The sequence below is a fragment of the Hemiscyllium ocellatum genome, chromosome 5 (genome assembly GCF_020745735.1).
Source record: "Hemiscyllium ocellatum isolate sHemOce1 chromosome 5, sHemOce1.pat.X.cur, whole genome shotgun sequence".
Classification (NCBI taxonomy): domain Eukaryota; kingdom Metazoa; phylum Chordata; class Chondrichthyes; order Orectolobiformes; family Hemiscylliidae; genus Hemiscyllium; species Hemiscyllium ocellatum.
This window is the reverse complement of record NC_083405.1, coordinates 77,138,638-77,160,553: the sequence shown is the minus strand read 5'-3', so window position 1 is coordinate 77,160,553 and position 21,916 is coordinate 77,138,638. Positions and strand designations below refer to the sequence as shown.

At 39.4% G+C, this 21,916-nt stretch overlaps 1 protein-coding gene across 1 annotated transcript in view; it reads left to right on the top strand.

The window, feature by feature from the left end:
* LOC132816082 (raftlin-like) overlaps window positions 1-21,916 on the top strand; it is a 109,035-nt gene that overhangs the window by 23,223 nt on the left and 63,896 nt on the right. The window contains exon 3 of the mRNA XM_060825512.1: window positions 16,922-17,105. Coding sequence (XP_060681495.1) covers window positions 16,922-17,105 — 184 coding nt within the window. The remainder of the gene's footprint in view (window positions 1-16,921; window positions 17,106-21,916) is intronic.

The window sequence follows — 21,916 nt, the reverse complement described above, 5'->3', positions numbered from 1 at the left end:
ATATTTAATATGTTGACATTTAGAATAACACGGTGTTTAACATTGACACAATAATAATAATGCCATTTTAATTTTGTACAAGAGGTGCTGAATAGCATTGTTGTGAAATTAATCATCAACATTGGGGAAAAAAAATGGAGGGCAAAATCGCCTTTTTAAACTTTGCACCAATCTATGTGTATTGGCAAGATTATTAATGGGACAATCTTTTTCAGTTTTGTTTTTATGTCAAATGGTAAGATCCAATGATATAAAATAATTTTGTCTTAATAAAAGTAAATAATTTATTTTACATTTGTTGCTTAACATTAGTATCTGTAGTCCTAGACATAGATAAGATCTATAATAATTGAATAATTCACTGCATGCAATGATCCCTATGATGCTGTAGTACGATGAACAGAAATGTTGACTGGAAAACAGTTCAGCAAAGTGGAGTTATTGAACTGTGAGAATAAATGAACATGAAATGAGGAACAGGCATTGCGACCGAATACAACAGGAAAAAGAGATGAGGAAGAAAAACAAGTCATACAGATTGGAAGAAAGGCCACAGCTGAAACAGTCCAAAGCTTTCCAGCCGCCTGCAAATTCCACATTCTGCTTTGTTAATATTAATTCCTTTAAAAGAGCCATGACATTCATATTTCAGCATCCATCTGCTTCTGGTTAATGTTATTAATTGGCTATGCAAATAAAGTAGCAGTTTGTGGGCGGCACGGTGGCACAGTGGTTAGCACTGCTGCCTCACAGCGCCAGGGACCCGGGTTCAATTCCCGATTCAGGCGACTGACTGTGTGGAGTTTGCACGTTCTCCCCGTGTCTGCGTGGGTTTCCTCCAGGTGCTCCGGTTTCCTCCCACAGTCCAAAGATGTGCAGGTTAGGTGAATTGGCCATGCTAAATTGCCCGTAGTGTTAGGTAAGGGGTATATGTAGGGGTATGGGTGGGTTGCGCTTCGGCGGGTCGGTGTGGACTTGTTGGGCCGAAGGGCCTGTTTCCACACTGTAAGTAATCTAATCTAATCTAATCTTAACTCTGTACCCACTCCCAGTTATATAAGCCTTTTTCAAACCATTCCATACTCAGTTATGAATACTTGATTACCTATTTAGGGTAGTTAATAACTTGATAATTTTATACTACAAAGAGATTATTCACAATATTATTTACCATTCATCTTTTATTCAATATGTATATAATTATATATATATATATATATATGCATGAATGTTATAAAACTGGGCATATCTTAATGACACACCTTGCTAAGTGTTCAGCTTATTAAAGGATCTTACCATGCAGTGGTGGTATCCCTCCCTCTAAGCCATGAAGGCCTGGGTTTAAATCCCTTCTGTGGTGTGTCACACCACAGCTGGCCAGGTTGATTTCAAAATACCTAGAACTTTGATTTGTGAAGACGTACCCTTGTATTTGACAGCCTATTTCATTAAACAAGATAAGTCTTAAAATTCAAACTTGAGACTTAAATGTCACTAATATTAAATATTTTGACTGTGCAGCAACTCTAATCAGTGAAGTAATTACATTCTCGATTAGTCATAGGTTTGAATGTTAATCCCAGTTCATCCTGAAGTTTACCTGACATCATGATCACAGCTTCACCAGTTCAGAAACAATTTCCACATTGCAGTAAATATGCATCAGGGTGGACAGAACATGTCCTGTTGACTAATTGCTGAACAGAATTAACTCACCCTGGAAGAATTCCGCAGCCTCAGACTACCTCATTTCTTGTTTTGAAAGGAAGTTTAGCAAAGAGTCGATGGGAGAAATAATGAAAAACATTTGCAGTGACACCCATGTGAAGTCAAGCCCAGTTAAAAACAATTGGTTTAGATATTTTGCATTGTCACTTGCAGTCGATTAGATTGTTATTTAGTATTTACCTGTACCTGTTTTCATGACTTATCAGATGCTCTAAGCTACTTATGCCATTCAATTTCTCACACATTTAACATTCACATTGATATAAATTGCCAGCGGTTTTACAGTGTTTTCAAACTACAGAAGATCTTGTTTAGCAAACTCCCTTGATGACTCTTTGAGGTGTTACACTGAGAAATTGAACTGTAGAGTTCAGTTTCATCTTTTCAGTGAGCTGAATAATTGATCTGAGCTGTGGTGGCCTCAGTACCTTTGTGTTAATGAAGGGAATGGACAGAATTTAACCTCATTTTCCAAATAAATTTGTAAGACGTCTGTTGGACAATATGTTAGAGCAGAAGTGAGAGCTGATTTCATTTCCATTCCTCTCCTTCTACACCCACCCGTTCGCTATAGGCTTACTGACATGTTGTGGTAAACCCAACATGGATAATAGCTACTGGGATCAGATATCAGTGAAACAAGTCAATATAGATCCAATGGATAGAATTTAGTGCCCACCCCATGGTGTGTTTGAAGATAGATAGTATTTAACTGAATGACGTGGTGGCCACTGGGGACCCCACTCGCTTCCTGTCAGCATCCTGCTTACTTCTGTGGAAGGATGGCCTGTGGAGTTTTCCTACCCCACTGCCAATTGAGACCTATCAGTAGTCAATTAGTGTGCACTTAAGAGTATTATGCTACCATTGCTGGTTGTAAAACATGCTTGAGACTTGTCATGCAGCAAGTACAGTAAGCAAACCCATGTTCAATGATTCATCAACACCTGCCCTGGGAGAGTGGGAAGCCTCCTTTTAAGCATAATTGAGGGATCGGCATTGGGTAGAGGGTGGGTCGATGAGAGCTGCCAACTTCATTAGCTACCACAACCCCTTCTTCATGACCTTGAACCTGTGACCAGCTTCTGCCACTATTCATCTGTTGGTGAAATGGATATAAATTTGGTTGTATACTTTAAATTGTAAGGTGTTTCCGACAGAGATAAAATTATAAAATGGTATCAATATGAATAATTATCCCATGTGTGCTAAGAATTATACTGACAACCAGGTTATGATTTTGTGAAACTTGCAATGCGACTCACTGATGCCTTTTTGAAGCTAAATACATTCATTTGCAGGGTATTGTCCCTTGCAAACAGAAATGAGATGTCCAGGCATTGTGTGGTGGTGGACAAATGTCCCTATGATTCTCCATGTCACTGTTTAACCAGTCAGAGCCTACTTGCCTTCTAATCAGCACCTTTGTCTCACACATAATAAATTGTTATTCCCTTTGAAATTTGGGATTTTTGCTTTTGTTCTGATGACAAAAAGCTTTCACAGTGAATCTCATTTTATCAGAAATATATCAGAAAAATCTTAGTTTATTAAAAAATCTTACTTAAATTTCTGTACTCAAAATGTTCAAAACAGAAATTCTGTGCAGAATCTTCCCAATGGTGAATTGGTGAGTCTGTTGTGAAGATGTGGTGAGATCAGCAGAAATGAGACTCTTGGCAGTGAGAAAGGAAAAGTCTGACTTTCCCGCCAAAGTTTGAATGGCATGCAATGAGCACGAAATTATTCCCTCATCTCGCCTCATTGATAGGCAGTTTCCTATTCTTCCACCAGCCTGACAGAAACAAATTGATGGCAGTTCCTGAAATGAAAACCAGAGCAGGTACTTGGTTACTCCAGCCCATTGCTTGCTCCTTGAAGCCTCCATCTTGGACAATTGTCAGCCAACATCTCATGGCATGCTCCATGGGCAGTGACTGTCTGCAACCTCCCACTTCATTGCACACTCATGGCTTGTTTCCGACAAATGTAAAATACAGTTCTCTACTTTAAAGCTGCACTTCTGGATACACTGGCACTAATCATTGTAATGCTGCTGGTTGGTCAATTAACCCCTGCTTCCCAATCCTCTGACTTCCTATTAATCTTCACCAAATACTATACTTTTTCATATTCTTTTATGCTATATCTGACTTATGCCATGGTTTCGTTGTCCTCCACTTAGTATGTTTCTTCTTCCTTGGGATAAATTTCTGCTGTGTCTCCTGAACCAAGCTGCACTCCCCCCCATCGCCCCCTCAGAAACCCCTAGCATTGCTGCTGCACTGTTTTCCCTGCTATTCTGAGATTGTGACACAATATTCTCAACACCCCAGCCAGAGGAAATATTTTCTCATGATCTATTCTGTCAAGTCCTCAATAATTTTTGTGCAGTTCAATTAGAAAATTGTTCATGCTTCTAAACTCCATCCATTTCTGACTGAATTTCTCCTCCTGCTTCATTTAATATGAATATGATCAGGAACACCACTTCCCATCCCATATCATCTAATTAGTATTGTTTATGCTAATGTACAATTCATTTTGTTCTGTGTAATGAGGAAAGATTCACCGCTAAATCATTAATCTCTGGTTTCCTCTTTATGTGGAAAAAGCTGTGAAACATCAAAATGTAGCTGCTACTGAGTGTGTGAGAGACTTTAAACTGGCTTAGCCAACATATAGAGCAATAGGATCAATACTTGAATCTTGTAAAGACTTGTATCTTATCGAGTGTTGAGAGGAAAAGTAATTTTTGGCATGAGAAGGAAATAAGCAATTCATTTTTTAAAATCATTGGAAGGATGTGGGTCTTGCTGGCTGGATCAGCAATTATTGCCCATTCCTAATTCTCCTTGAGAGGATGGTGATGAGTTCCCTTCTTGAATACCTGTGGTCCAAGTGGTGTAGGTTGACCCACAATGCCATTAGGTAGGGAATTCCAGGATTGTGACCCAACCAAAGTGAAGGAACAGTGATATATTTCCAAGTCAAGATGGTGAGTGACTTGGAAAGGAACTTGCAGTTGGTGGTGCTCTCAGGTATCTGCTGCCCTTGTCCTTCGAGATGGGAGTGGTCATGGGACAGGTTTGATTTACGAGCCCACCTTGGATAAACCTTTAACAGTGGAGGATATGCAAGAGGAGATAATAAGACCAAGAATTTTAATGGGTTAAAAATAGTTTAGTTTAGGGTAATCAGAGGTAAGAGTCATTGATTAGGTTTGCAAAAATTGTGTCTCTGAAGGAAACAAATGTTCCACTGTCCTATTGAGAAGCTTAAAGGGCACAGGATGTAATGATTCAGACATTTCACCACAAGAGAACTGGAAATTATGAGTACAAGGTTATGTGACCTGAACAGAAATATTGTTAGAAGAATGAGTTGGATGGTTATGGTGGTGAATACCAAAGATGACAGGGAGTATTTTGCTGCTTATCATGTTGGAAGTGGATTTATTTGACCACAGTCTCAATTGGCAACAAAAATTTTAGAAAAAGATCCTTGGAAACCCAAACCAAGCATGGGCATTCACTCCTTAAGCTATTTGTTTTAAAATAAAAATCATGGAGTCATTATTCATAAATCTCAAATGCACTAGAAATAATTTCTTTCCAATGACTATATTAGTTTCAGAGGGTGTTCCGAACACAAAAAGTTGGTGAAATAGGCAAATGTATTTTATTCTGTATCATTAACCTGACTGGATCAGTAATATCGCTGATTATTACATGCATGATAGGAGGTAAGTGAGTTTTGGATCAAAGTAATTTTGCCATGAAAATTTTAAACTTCAGATGATATTAATTTTGTTTAGAGACATGATATTAGTTTTGAAATTACAAATTTTGTGTACAGAAAGCAGGCCTCTTTCAATAGTTTTGATTTTATTTCCCCACCCCCCTTCCCCACCTCCCCCCTCACCCCTCTCTCTCTCTCTCTATGCCTCTGTGGTTTGGACCAAAACTTTCACTGAGCTATTCTCAAGACAATTTTTAGGTAGTTATTTCCTTCCTAACTACGTGAACCATTTAATGGTCTTATTCTGTGGTAGCCGATTTTGAGGAATGTTTTAACAAAAGCTCTATTTACTCTGGAATACAACAATATACTATATAAAGTAGGTAATGATGTTTGGCTGCAGTGCATTCAGACAGGAAATGTTCTGATGGAGGAACTGCACCAGGATTATAAACTTGATTCTGTATGTTGGCACTTTGTGCTCACTACCTACACATTTTGCCAGTGGATTTTGCAGTTAGATTAAAGAATAATCATGCAGTAGTGCTTATGAATTCGTTTAGCAAACTGATCATTTTATTTCCATGTGAATGAAATTTTGAAAAACATTAAGCAGTAACAAAATCCACACCAATTTGTGACTCGAATTTTTAATCACATAGGAGATTCTGTAATTATGGGGATAGATAACATTCTCAAAAGCCATGATCCCAAATCACAAAGAACATATTGCTTACCTGATGCCAGGATAAGAAACATCTTGAAATAGGACCTTATAGGAAAAGGAGGGCCAAATCCAATTGTTGTGGTCCATCACAGAACAAAATACATAGGGCAGGAGCAGGAGGAGGGTGCCATACAGAGTGTATCGGTAGTTAGAATTAATCTAGAAATCCTTTACCTTGAAGGAATAATCTCTGGATTATTGTTTAAACTGTCTGCAAATTTCCAAATGATAGTCATAGAGCACAGAAACAGACTCTTCAGTCCGACTCATCCATGCCAACCAAACCAATCTCGTCCTATTTTCCTGCATTTGGCCCACATTTTGCTCAACCTTTCCTATTCATGTACCTGTACAGGTATCTTATAAATGTTGTAACATCTATCACTTCCTCTGACAGTTCATTCCATATATGAACCACCCACTGTGTGAAAACATTTCCCCTCAGGTCCCTTTTAAATTTTTCTCCTCTCACCTTAAGCCTATGCCCTCTTGTTTTGAACTTGAGGAAAAGACCTTAACTATTAATCTTATCTATGCCCCTCATGATTTTATTAACCTCTGTAAGGTCATTCCTCAGCTTCCTAGACTCCAATGAGAAAAGTTCCACCGTATCCAGCCTCTCCTTATAAGTCATGTTACCATCTTCTAAATCTTTTCTGTGCCTCCCCAATTTAATAATGTACTTCCTAAAGCAGGGCAACCAGTTACAATTCTGGCATTTGTCCAACAATGTGGAAAATTGATCAGTTTATGTCCTGTACACAAAAAGAAGATCAAATCCCACCTGGCCAGTTATTGTCCCATCAGTATACTCTTGATCATCAGTAAAGTGATGGAAGGTATCATCAGTCATGCTATCAAGCAGCATCTACTTAGCAACAACTGGCTCAGTGACACTCAGATTTGTTGCCCTCAGTTCCTGACCTCCTTGCAGCTTTGGTTCAAATGTGGACAAAATAACTGAATTCTAGATGGAGGTGAGAGTGACAGTTCTTGACATCAAGGCTGCATTTGATCTAAAGTGTGGCATCAAGGAGCCCTAGCAACATGAAGTCAGTGGGAATCGGGGCAAACTCTCTACTCAGTTGGAATCATACCTAGCAAAAAGGAAGACAGATGTGGTTGTTAAACGTCATCTCAGTTCCAAGATATCTTCACAGGAATTCCTCTGTGTAATATCCGACCAATTTCTTTTGTGTTTCATCACCGACCTCCCCCCACCCCCCATCATGAGGTCAGAATGGGATGGTTGTCAATCATTGCACAATGTTCAGTATCATATGTGACACCTCAGATACTGAAGCAGTCACTGTTCAAATACAGCAAGCCCTGGACAATATCCCGGCTTGGCCTGACACCTAGCAAGTAACATTTGTGCCACATGCATGCCAGGCAATGACCACCCTCAACAAGAAACAATTTAACTTTTGCCCCTTAGTATTCAAGGGCATTACTTTAATTCAATCCTCTCCTATCAACATTCTGGTCATTGGCATTGATCAGAAACTGAACCAGTTATGCTACAGCCGTACAAAACTCTGGTGCGGCCGCACTTGGAGAATTGTGTACAGTCCTGGTCACCGCATTATAAGAAGGATGTGGAAGCTTTGGAAAGGGTGCAGAGGAGATTTACTAGGATGTTGCCTGGTATGGAGGGAAAGTCTTACGAGGAAAGGCTGAGGGACCTAAGGCTGTTTTTGTTAGAGAGAAGAAGGTTGAGAGGAGACGTAATAGAGGCATATAAGATAATCAGAGGGTTAGATAGGGTGGACAGGGAGAGCCTTTTTCCAAGAATGGTAACGGTGAGCACGAGGGGGCATAGCTTTAAATGAAGGGGTGATAGATACAGGACAGATGTCAGAGGTAGTTTCTTTACTCAGAGAGTAGTAAGGGTATGGAATGCTTTGGCTGCAATGGTAGTAGATTCGCCAACTTAAAGTATATTTAAGTCGTCATTGGACAAGCATATGGATGTACATGGAATAGTGTAGGTTAGATGGGCTTCAGATTGGTATGACAGGTCAGTGCAATATTGAGGACCGAAGGGCCTGTACTGCGCTGTAATGTTCTATGTTCAGACTAGCCAGAGTGGCTATAAGAGCTGGTCAGAGGCTTGGAATCCCGAAGCAAATATCTCACCTTCTTACTCCCCAAAGTCATGTACAACACAAAGCAGGAGTGTAATAGAGCTGGTCAGAGGCTTGGAATCCCGAAGCAAATATCTTCCCACTTGCCCGGCTGAGTGTAGCTCTGATACTCAAGATGCTTGGCATCATCTGTTCAGGACAATGCATTCTGGGACAGGATCCAATGGTTCTGGTCCATGTAGGTAGCAACAGTATAGTCACAACAAAGAAGCAGGTTCTACATGGTCACTAGGAGGAACTAGGTGCTAAATTAAGAAATGAAAAGCTCAAGGACATAATCTCTGCATTGTTACCAGAGACAGAGTAGTGTTGCCTCTTGCACATCCATCAGGGTTCACACGTAAAATATAAAATATATGACACTCAGCTACTCACACATGATTAGCTGACTGACTTTTCATCACAACCAGGAGAAACACTGACAGTTTTTCCCCAATGCCTTGCATGGACCAAAGACACAACCACAAAGGATTCCCTTTTGATTTGAGCCCCTTTTTGAGTTCAGTCCCCTTGCCTGGTTTGGTCAACTTTGTTGGTGTCAGCTAGTATGGCTGCCTCCACTGGATGAGTTTGCTAGTCAGTTCACCCTAACACTAACTACAAACCAGACTACAGATGGTGGGAACTCTTCATGAGCTAATTCATATGGAAAGGCTTCACCGTTAACATTGTGAGTTTTGATGCAAAGAAACGTCATGGTTACGAAAGAACTAAGTAACTGAAGAAATTTGTCCTCATTGAAGTTTGGAGATAGAAGTTTCCTTTGCTGGCTCCATGCCTCAATATATGTATAAAGCTAGATATAGGAGTTGTGAACATGCATATTTCCCATTTCTGGCTAACAAGATCATACCCGTGAATGAAATTCCAGGAGGCTGAATTGTTAATCAGTGTTCATGACCTGCTAATTAATTCAAACCATGTTCCTGACTATGAAGGTGAAAGCTTCTCAGAACTCAATAGCAAGCCTTTAACGTTCTGTCAGGGGAAATGGAGTGTTTTTTGCCTACTGCCTAATTATGACACAGTCTGCTATTCTAAACGTTCTACAGAGGCATGAAATTCTGCCCCGTGACTCTGCCTCTATCTTATTTCTGTTAAAACCTGTGGATAATAAAATGCAATCAATCTCATATTTAAAATTTCCAGTTGATCTAGAAATAGCTGCCATTTGCAGAATGCGATTCTACACTTCCACCAGCCGTCACAACTAGAAAGGTTTTCTGATTTCATTCCTGAAAGGTCTGCTTCTGGCATTTAGTCTGTGCTGTTTCATGTGAGGCACTCCTGAAGGGGAAATTGTTTCTCTCTATCCAATCTGTTCTCTTAATGTCTTGAAAACTTTGATTAACATACCCGTTAACAGATTTGATTTGATTTATTGTCACGTGTACCTAAGTACAGTGAAAAGCTTTCTTTATGAACAGTGCAGGCAGATCAGAGTAAGCAAGGATGTACAGATCAACAAGACTTAGACAGAGGCATACAGGTTATGTCACACAGGGCATGCACTAGGCGAGATCAGCATTAGCAAGATCAGCATTATTTGAAATTACAGAGTCCATTCATCAATCTAATAATGGCTGAGTAGAAGCTGTTCCTGAACCTGCTAGTCCGTGTGTTCAGGCTTCTGTACCTTCTTCCTGACAGAAGAGGTTGTAGGAGAGTATTACCAGGTGGGAGGGGTCTTTGATGATGTTGGCAGCCTAACCACAGCAGTGAGCCATGTAAAATGGAGTTTATGGATAGAAGGTTGGCTTTTGTGGTGGTTCGAGCTGCACAGCAACTTTCTGTAGTTTCTTACGGTCATGGGCAGACCAGTTGCCATACCAGGCCGTTATGCACCCAGATAGTATGCTCTCACTGGTGCATTTATAGAAGTTGGTGAGTGTCCTTACGAATATGCCAAATTTCTTGAGGCACTTGTGGAAGATGAGGTGTTGTTGTGCCTTCTTGACCATCGTATCTACGTGGGAAGTCCAGAACAGGTTGTTGGTTATCATCACTCTGAGGAACTTGACGTTCTCCATCCTCTCAACCTCAGCTCCATTGATGTAGATTGGGGCGCCATTGATATAGAGATCAATGATTAGATCAATGATTAGTTTTGCCTACGTTAAGAGAGAGGCTGTTCTCATTCCACCATGTCACCAAGCCCTCTATCTCCATTCTGTATTCTGAATCATCATTGTTAGATATCAGTCCTACCATGGTGGTGTCATCAGAGAATTTGTGGATGGTGCTCATTCAGAATTTGGCAACACAGTCATGGGTGTACAGGGAGTACAATAGGGGGCTGAGGGCACATCCTTGGAGGGCTCCAGTGCTGAGTGTCATTGTGGAGGAGGTGCAGTTAGCATCTTCACTGATTGTGGTCTGTGGGTCAAGAAACTGAGGATCCAATTGCAGAGGGGAGACCCAAGGCTAAGGTTTCAGAGTTTTGAGATCAGTTTGAGGGGATAATGGTGCTGAAGGCGGAGCTGTAGTCAGTAAGCAGGAGTCTGACATAGGTGCCTTGTTTGTCCAGATATCCCAGCGATGAGTGCAGGGCTAGGGATATGGTATCGGCTGTGGACCTGTTATATTGTCAGGCAATATAAAGCCCTAGTTCAGGGCTTTCCAAACCCTGGGTTACAGCCCTCAGTGGAGTTGCATAATGAAATTTGGGTGACACAACTCTTGAACCTGTAATGGTGTTGAGAAAATTCAGCAGGGCCCAGGAAAACATTTTCCAAAGTGTGACACGTCAGGACTGCACTCCTTGATCAAATATGCTGTCAATCAGGATGGGCAGTACCCACAGCAGTCAATTGGTGCAGAGCATCCCTATTGACTAGCTAAACAGCCAATGGCTGAATGACAACAATCATTGACCAACCTTTAGGATAGGTCAGAATCAGTAATGTTGCTACTCCCTTTCATGTTCATAGTGTCCTGTACAGTTCAGCTGAAGCCTGCTACGCCCCCGCTCCCAAACCCTATTGATATCCAATCCCTGAGTGTGTGTGTGTGTGTGTGTGTGAGAGTGTGTGATAAAGTGGGTGAGCAACTGAATGTGTGAGAGAGAGTAAGTGCATGAGTATGCGCGACAGTGTGTGAGAGAGTGTCATTATTGTCAGAAGGTATTGTGTTTCCCAGGTTGAGCCATCTTGCTGAAAGCAAAACATATTCACCTCAAAATAGACCCAACAATGTTTGACTGGAATCATCAGAGAGAAGCTGGGAGGCATCTTTATGGTGGACATGAGTGATTTTCTGGGGAGTTTCAATGGAATCTGAGTAATGCATAATAGATAAAATAGAAAAGGAGTTTAAGATTGGTAGTCAGATTCTGGTACTCTGTAAATATATAGAGTTAGACATTGAGCAGGAATCACTTGGGATCAACCTACTTGAGAAGTATTAATCAAATCCCAATAAATTGGGTCACGTCCTCACTGAAACATGATTTTGCAATCAGGGAAGAAACAGACCAGTTGAGAAGTTTGATTGAACTGTTAAACTGGCTATGTACTCAGACTAAACCTGATGTCACTTCTGATGTAGGGGAACTGAGCAATTGATGAAAAATGCCACTGTTGAAGAACTCTTGAAGCGAGTAAAACAATAACGAAATTAAATTCGGGAAAATGTACACTCAAGTTTTTAGCCATGGGTCACCCAGATGTATTAAACTTAATCCTTTATCATTGCTAAAAAGGATTGTTATATGCTAACCTTATGCTAATTTTCCAGACTTCTACTCAAGTACAGTAGAGTTATTCATATTCTTGGTGGAGAAGAATGCTGGCTTGGAAAGTCAGGAAAATCAAAACAGTAGTTAAAAGCAATTTAGCTGCTTAAACGTTGGCATGAGTAGAAACTGCAGAGACCAGAGTGTACTTATCCCATATTCTATCTTATGCAAAGAGAAATTTGAGAGATGTTTACCCATAGAATGTTATACTGCTAACCCTATTTTCTTTGGAACAATGCACATTGGATAAATGATACCTATTGAGAAAGAGCTGAGGATTGACCTTTCCACCATAAAGGAAACATTAAAAAGTAAAATGATTTCCAAAATAAAGTGGCTTGATGCAAATTATTGCTTCTTACTCTGTTTCAGAAAAAATGAGCTGCCTCCAAAGAATTATTAGAGATCCTTGGAGAGGGATGCTGAGTTGCATGGCGGGTTATTAAAAAAAACACATGAACAAGGCAAACTGATCTTGGATCTCTTTGTGGTGAAATCTTATAGTTTTTTTTTGCTTTGTTCAAAGAAAGAAATGGAATATGAATTATTATATTAAATATTCAATTTTGTTACCGATCGATGTTATTAACTGGTGAGATATAGACTGTGGAAGCATAATTTTGTTTACATTTTATTAGTTTCACTGAAAGATTGTTTGCATTGTCTTCAAAAGTTCTTTTATTCAATATAACAAGTACTTAAACATGAATCTGTTAACATAAGAAATATTTAAGCATATGATTGGGTTAATTGATTAATTAATTGACAGAGTAGAGGTACAGTGGTACTGCCCCTGCCTTTGAGCCAAGAAGCCAGGTTCAAGTCCCACCTGCTCCAGGGTGTGTAGTAACATCTCTGAACATTAGAAAATATAATTGACTGAGTAGGTGTTCAACCTTTTATGTAACATTTACAGAGGGGAAAGGAGGATTCATTGAAAAAAACTTCCTGAAACTGTCATTCAGTTAGTGTTGGCAAAACAACGAAACACAAGCACCTCAAGCAACAGCGACTGGATATTTTTTTCGAAAAATAATAATCAACCTCTATCCCAATGAATTTTATTTATGCAAAAGATGATTTTATTTGTAAAATATCATGATTTTTAAAAGAAATGTCCAGTGTTTGTACATATTTTATCGATTGAATTAAATAAGAACTCTGTAAACGTGCTTTTTTATGCAATTTTGTTCAGTATGGTTTCCTTTGTTTACGATCAGATCAGTTATCCGAACACAATATCTGAATAGATTCCTATTACAGAACAAACTAGATTATCCAATTGAAATGGGCGGGGAATATTGTGTTCAGATAACGGATCTGATCATAAACCAAGGAAACCATACTGAACAAAATTGCATTAAAAAACACGCTTACAGAGTTCTTATTTAATTCAATCGATAAAATATGTACAAACACTGGACATTTCTTTAAAAATTATGATATTTTATAAATAAAATCTTCCTTTGCATAAATAAAATTCATTGGGATAGAGGTTGGTTATTATTTTTCGAAAAAAATATCCAGTCGCTGTTGCTTGAGGTGCTTGTGTTTCGTTGTTTTGCCAACACTAACATTTAACACTTCGTCTTATAAAATGTAATTACCTCTTTGATGTAACATTTTTACAGGACCTTGAGATTTTGTTCAGACAATCCGCAGTTCGTATAATTGATGTTCGGATAATCGAGGTTGTTCTGTATATTAAAACTCATTTGCAGTTAAAACTCAACCAAGCATTGATCATGGTCACAGCTATCGAAAGAACAGACTGCTCATTGAGAAGGAAATAACATGAGGTGCTCATTTCAATTCCAAAGCTGAGTGCCTGTCAAAAATGGATTAAAGCTGGTGATTAGATATTTTTCAAGCATCAGAGGGTTTTGTTCTAATCCACCAGAGTCATTTGAATCACAGAGGTAATAATGACATTAGCTAACAGGCATAAAATTGGAAATTTCTGGAAAAACTCAGCAGGTCTGGCAACATCTATGGAAAGAAAGCAGAGTTAATATTTTGAGTACAGTGACCCTTCATCAGAACACTGTTTTATGATGTTATGTTCTGTTTTATTATGCTTTTTCTTTGACACCATCTTGCACTGTAAAGGGAAGCTGCATTCAACAATACTGCTGCAATTATTGCAAAGTTGATACCAGCGCAGAGACAGTATTGCATGGTGATGGATGCAACACTGGATGCATTAGATGTGCAGATGGTGGGAAGAAGAGATGCCATGGTTTGGTTAGTGGGAGGTTTTAGGTCCAGTGACTCTTTTTCAGAATCTTCTTCAGACCCTTCTTCCATTCTGAAAAATGCCACTGGACCTGAAACGTTAACTCTGATTTCTCTCCACAGGTGATTCCAGACCTGCTGAGATTTTCCAGCAAATTCTCTTTTTGTTTCAGATTTCCAGCATCCATAATTTTTTCGGCTTTTTGCCTCGTGCATAAATCTGTTGTGTTTCGCCCCACTGTCATCCTCATGCCAATCCGACCTTTCTGATTCCCTGCTTGCCTACAGAGCAACTGGAACCTCAGAAAATGGAAAGAGAGAAATAACACAGCACTAATGACAAGACCCATGTTGTATATCAGTCTAAAAGGGTTAATACTGAGCAGTGCTATAAGTACCACTTACCATGATGATGCCATATGGCCCTGTGGGAAAAGGAGCTTAGGTACTCAAATGAGTGAGACCTGACATCTGATCTTCATCAAAGTCTCTGTGACAATGTCTATCTTACCAATATAACTTACAACTAGTTGACAACATGAAATGAATTATATCTTGTTAAAAGGCTTCTCTAGTTAGACCAGGAAGTGGTTATTCTCTATCACACTAGACCAAGCAGGCCCTGTAGTCTCCTTCACATAAAGTGGATGGTGGCAGCATGCTTCATCATGAGCAGCAGCTCCTATGGTGCTACAAGCTGATATGCTCACATAACAGCTCCGTCACTTAACCAGACATTCATAGCCGTGAGTTCAGAATTGGCACTGCACAATCCTTTGAAATTAATGTGGAACAGAGATCAGCAGATGGTGAGTCAGTGGAGTAGGTTCAGTTGCACCAGGAATAAAGCATTCTTCATTTGCCAGCTCACCAGAAGGCATGGTAGAAACACTGCTGCAGATAACAGAGGAGGAACCTGATGGTGCAGAATATAGAAAAATGCTGATGGGAATCCAAACAAAGGTACTGGGTACACCGCCTAGCCCTGATTCCTTTACTGTCAAGGAACAGGGAGAAGCTCAGCTTCAAGCTGGAATAAGGTAAGGAACAGAATATCTTGTTTTTGCAGCCTCTGCTCCAGCTTCCTGGCAGACTGCAGACCCAGAGGCACTATGAATGCTGACTACAAACAGTTGGTGTCCTTTGGAGGAGATGTTAAAACATAATCCTGCCTGACCCTTCAGTTATACATAAAATATTTCAAGTGATCGTTTTGAAAAAGAGGAGGGGAGTTATCTCTGGTATTCTGGCAAATATATGTCAATCAGCATCATAAAAATAGGTATTCTTTGTGAGATTTAGCACAAATTGCTGCTATATTTCCTATATTAGAGCACTGACTGCACTTACATTGGCTGTAAAACCCTTGGTTGTCAGAAAGGGCACTGTATAAGTGTAAGTTTGTATTTTGTATCTTTTGCAGCCTTTGTGTATGGACAAGTCATCTATTGCTCTCTAATACTGACAAACCCAGAAATTCACCACTTCAAAAAACAAATATTTCTGGAGTATCTATAATTATTTCCCTACATACTGTGGGTTACCTGGCTATTATTGGGATATGACACATTTTCATTCCTCCACCTCCTCAGCCCAAACAAGATGCATCAGGAGTATGTATTATTTCATCCCACGATGAGCCATTCTAATGTTGCAAAGTCTTATCTGCTGCACAGGGAGAGGCCGGTACTATATACATATATAACAATGAAGTTTCAGTCATTTTCTTGTTACTGTTAATCTGCATGGATCTACTGATATTAATGAAGCTGAACTAATGAATTTAGTCAACAACAACGCAACAATACTAAAAACACAACCCAGTCCAAATACTTGTGGAAACCCCCAGGAATTCGAAATTGCTCAAAGCAGAACAGAAGTTAAATTCCTCAGCTTTGAGCACGAGGTTGGACAATCTTGCTGTGGGAAAGAACTAGTGTGCCCCCTTAATGCCTTTGAATACAGATAGCCAACTGACCTCCTTCTGTCCCATGATTCAATGCTTTGGGACATCATATAGGTTCAGGAGCATGTTTTCCAAGTTTGAATATCTTATCATTTAGCAGTAGCACTAGCAATGAAACGGAGAGATCAATATGCAGTACTTCATGGCACGATTGGCAGGGGAACTGAATAAGTAAAATAAATTTCTTTGTACTTTTTTGTGAAAGATGATGCTAATGAATTCTACTTCAATTAAAATTACTGTTTCTGTGGGTGATAGCGATACTCACAAACCCTTGGAACATGATAATTAAGTGCAGTGAATTTAAATAATATATATTAATTAAATGTAGTTAATTATTGTGTAAAGTATGTAAATGAAAAGTGATCTAGAAATTGTTTCAAGTCAGAATTTAATGCTTCAGATATATTATTGTACTTTATATATAATTGTACTTTATATATAGTGGATGTGATTCATTAAGAGCTGTAAATAACCACTGTCATTTTTTAAAGACAATGTAACAGGATGAGGGTTATTCTAGGGAACCTTATGGTTTCAAATAAATGGGTAGAAATATTCTGGTTCACTGGATGTTTTAAAAATGTTAGTTCTTTGGATTTCTAATGATCTGCTTTCTCTTTCATGTGCTTTATCTTCAGAGATAACAGAGTCAGCTGCCATCAAGCTTTCTTCCTTACATCATCTTCCTGCTCAGCTACATGAATTTTATCAGAAGGGCTTTGTACTTGCTGGTATTCACCCCTTCATACAATGCATTGATGTGCGGAAGGGCACACCAGAAGAGATGATGTTCAGGGCCATTTTGATCAAACCAGCAGCGAGGTAAAGCAGATCAAATAAATATAGTCACTAATAGATTATCTCTATATTAAAGACTGCTTTTCTGTAGGAAGCAGCTTAGAAATATTTTATATATTTGTCTAGTATGTGTCTTGCGCCCATTAGGAACTTCAAGGTCCTGGGAATTCAGATAATAAAAAAGTGACTTTCCTAAATATAAAGTGGCCAACATTTTCATGCACTGGTTAAAATGAACTGAGATTATTCTTTGAGTTTTTTCTTGTGAAAGATTCCTGCCACAGATGTCTTTTGTCAATTGTTTTTAAAAATCATGTTGGCTGAAGAAAAGGGAAATAATGACTGCAGTCAAAGGCTATCAGAGTGAATCATTGCTCCAGGTTACAGATGTAATTAAGTTATAACTACCTGCTCAAGGATTCTTTTGTTACCTGAGGGATAACTGCTTATCTTGCAACCAAAGAATTATGGTCAATATTTATCCTAATGTTCTCTTGGGCTTAAATGTATTGCAAAGATAATAAATCCTTCCATTCATTTCCCACAGGCTGGAGCTTGTTCTTTACATACAATGAGCAGTAGAATTATCTAATGATGTTAAATAATAGGCAAATATGAAAACTAAATTCTGTTGTTTAACAATGATATTTAGTGAAAGACATGTAGAATTTCACGACACTTTTGTACATCATAGAAAAATGATTTTAATATGCTTTTAGGCAAAAATCAGATAATGTTACCACAGTATCTGTGACATGAAAATCATACTCCAGTCTAACATAAGAATCACCATTACCTGCTCTGCATGTGACACAACTTATGATGGCCAGTGTTGCATCTTTATTTTCAAAAAAAATCAAATGATACCAGAAAGAATAACATAAGTGGATAAGAGCAATTAAAACAGTTCTTCCTTCTTGTGGTCTCACTGATATTCATAAATATTTGTCATATCATGATAACAGCCTAGCTGAATTTATAACTATAACTCAATGTTGGGCAGCTAATTCCTGGCAATGTATTAAATTTGACCATAAACAACCATTTCTAATTAGATTAGACTCCCTACAGTATGGAAACAGGCCCTCTGGGCCATCAAGTCCCTCCAAAGAGTAACCCACCCAGACCCATTCCCTTACGTTTATCCCTGACTAGTGCACCTAACACTACTGGCAACTTAACAAGACCAATTCACCTGATCTGCACATCTCTGGATTGTGGGAGGAAACCAGAGCACCAGGAGATACAGGGAGAATATACAAACTCCACACAGACAGTCGCCTGAGGCTGGAACCGAATCTGTGTCCCTGGCACTGTGAGGCAGCACCACTGAGCCACCATGCCGCCCCTATAGGATGGCAGATCTTCTGTAAAGGACATTAGTGACCCAGATAGATATGTCTAACCATGGTTATGTTGTTGCTGTTAAACTAGCTGTCCAATCCAGATTACTCTTTTAAATTGGCTTGTAATTTCTCCACTGACCTTGGCAAGATTTGAAACCATGTCCCCAGAATTTTGCCTGTGGTCCTGGAGTACTCATCCAGTGACATTACCACTACATCAATGTTACATTTTTTTTCAAAATATCATTTACCTGCTATGAAAAGAACAAATCTGCTCCAGGAGTAGAAAATGCAGGAGAAGCAGGATTTTCTCCATGGGCTTTTGAGCCTTTCTGTGTTTGGTCAATTGGAGATTTGAAGCCCATACCATACACGACACAGTCATCCATCCATGATTTTTGCTGAATGAATGACCAGGGAGCTGTGTCGCCATCCAATTACAGTTGGAGGATAGGTTTTTGAAGCTGGAGAAACAACAGGATGCCTTTTCAGTACGTAAGAGAGAGGGTATCACCAATTTGAGGTTCTACTTTTACAAATCTTCAGCACCAGGCCAACAGCCTCAAGACAGCCAGACTGATGGGGTCTCAAAGCCTGTCTGGAAGACTGGTCCCCGAGCCTGCCACCAGAAACCTGCCTCAAGGCAGCCACCCTGTACCTTGAAGACCCGCTGGGATCTGGAGGCTGACTGGAAAATTACAATCGGTTTTTGACACTCAGCCTTAAAAATGCCTTTCAAAATGCTGGTTTTATTGGAGCAGCCCTATCGCACCCTCACTGGCCTAGCCATCCTGACTCTCACTGTGATGGAGCTAGGGAACCATTGTGCGAGTTGGCTGCACGAGTTTATACAACCATTTGTCTCCATCCCTGCTCCCTCAAAGCCTGGGAATTCAACCGCATCCTCCATGTGTCTGTTGCTATTTGTAAAAAAAGAAAGACTTGCATTAATCATTCATCAGAACGAAAGAATGAATGAGTTTATTGTCACATGAATTTTACAGTGAAAAAAACAGTAAAGTGAAAAGCATTTTCATTGTAACCATGATCTCATGCCATTTTGATAAGTTTTAAGAATGAGGAAAAAATAGATGTAGTTTAAAGGGAGTCTGTCAGAACTGGTAAAGGGTCCACACTATGCTGTTAAATTGCTTTCTCTCTTTACTGAGAGCTGGCAATGTATTTACAGCCATTATTGTCTTTTCTTTCAATAATAAATCTGTTTATTGTGTAAACATATTCATCCATGTAGATGGTAACATTTAAACCTTGCTGATTAGAAAAACTTTCATATGCTTTAATATTTGTCACTATATCTTCAGAAGTGAAGCTATTGGATTGCATCGACTTTAGTGATAATATATAAATCAGATTTGTCCAGGATCAGAATATGAAAAGAATAAAGAGTTATACATATTTCACAAAAATGAAAGTGTCCTCTTTAAATACTGATTTGATTCACTGGTAGAAGAAGTCTCAAAATGTTTTGAAAGTGACAAAAGTATATTCTCTTATACTAAATAGTACAATTTATTCAGATTACTCTAATGAAAACAATGTTATTTTAACCTTTCTATCTGCCTCTGAGAGCTTTGATAAGAACTTTATCTGAGAAAAGTCCCCAGGAAATAAGATTATAGCACAGATAACCAAAGAGATGTTCAAGTACAAATTTACCAGTTTAAGAAAATGTTACCTGATGACCTTTCAAGCCAACAACACTGGTGATCTCAGATATAACTATCTTATCGTTATTAATATGATAAAGGTGATGTTGGTTGATAAGCTTAGGTGTCTAGAATGTGGTGCAGAATAATGTCACTTGCGCAGGTTCAGGCTTGGTCTGCTCACCCTGCCCTGAGAGTAGAAAACCATGGTCAACCATGGTAAAAATCACACAACACCAGGTTATAGTCCAACAGGTTTATTTGGAAGCACTAGCTTTTGGAGCGCTGCTCCATCATCAGGTTGTTGTGGAATATAAGATCATAAGACACAGAATTTATAGCAAATGTTTACAGTGTGGTGTAACTGAAATTATGTATTGAAAAATACCTGGATTGATTGTTAAGTCTCTCATCTTTTAGAATGATCATTATTGTTTCAGTTCTTTCATATGTAAGTCCCAGAATTTTTTTAAAGTTACATTCTCAAGAGAACTTTAACAATTCATGTTGGCCCAGATAATGCATTGAAGGTGTGAGGTGCCCTTTGTGAGGCTGTCTGTGCCCCAGTGTTCAGATTGATTCTAATCTAAAAAAGTGGATTTACAGAATCTTACATGGATCCATGCAGTTTTTGAGCAAAATAAAATGTAACTCTGCAAGTACAAATCCACCCCACAAACTTATATTTGTATGTGTGCACGTGGATGAATGTGTGCGGGGAGGGTATGAGTGTCCATGAGACAGTATGTGTATATGTATGTGTATATGTATATGTGAGATATGATTTGGAGGTGCCGGTGTTATCTGTGTCATTATGTGCGATCTTCTTGGAGATCCTCTCCACTAACTGCCAGCTCAAAGTGGAGAGGATCTCTCAAGAAGATCGCACATGTCGACACAGAAATCAAGTTTCTACAGGAAAGCAGGAAAGATCCCAAGAGGATTATGGATCACGAACCCACTCAAGTTGACCTACAACACAGACTACATAGAGAAACTTTGCCACCAGATCTCTCATAAACTTCTGAATCATCTTGTGCAGCAGATGCCACAACCTCGAAACTAAGATGGAGTCCACACTCTCAGCCTGCACACAGGATACAGCAGTACAGTTACGGGACATTCTCAAACAGGCAAGGTGACAAAACTACATCACATATATGTGTCCCAAGAACAAGAAACTGGAGATACTTGGCATCACCACCAACAGTAGCCAAGCCCATCCTGGCACCATAGCGGAAAATGTTATCACTGCGGGGAAGTCAGTCGTCAACTTATTGGACCACACCCTTCAACCAGAACACATTGAAGTTCTTAGCAGGGGGTCTCAATTTTGCCCCACAATGAAAATGGACCCATAGGGCTTGCAGCAGACATAGAGGAATCCATCAGATGAATGAGAATTCTTTCAAGATGCCGGCAGTGATCCCAACGAACCCACCGAGGAACCGGAACAGTCATCACTGGGATCCACAGAGGAGTGACTAAAGAAGAAGTCAACTTGGACCCCACCGGAGGGTCGCTGCCATGGCCTTGACATGTATGCTCAAACCATCAGGAAATATAGAAATGCCAGATTCATCAGCTGCACGCACAAAATAGACCAGAACATCACCCGTTCACAACGTAACGCCATCCACGCTCTCAAAACCAATCACAACATAGTCATCAAATCAGCAGATAAAGGAGGAGCCATCGTCATTCAGAATAGAACAGATTACAGCAAGGAAGTGTACTGACAATTGAATAACCAGGAATACTACAGGCAACTACCAACCAATCCAACCAAAGTGCACACCCGTGAACTAAACATATTGATCAG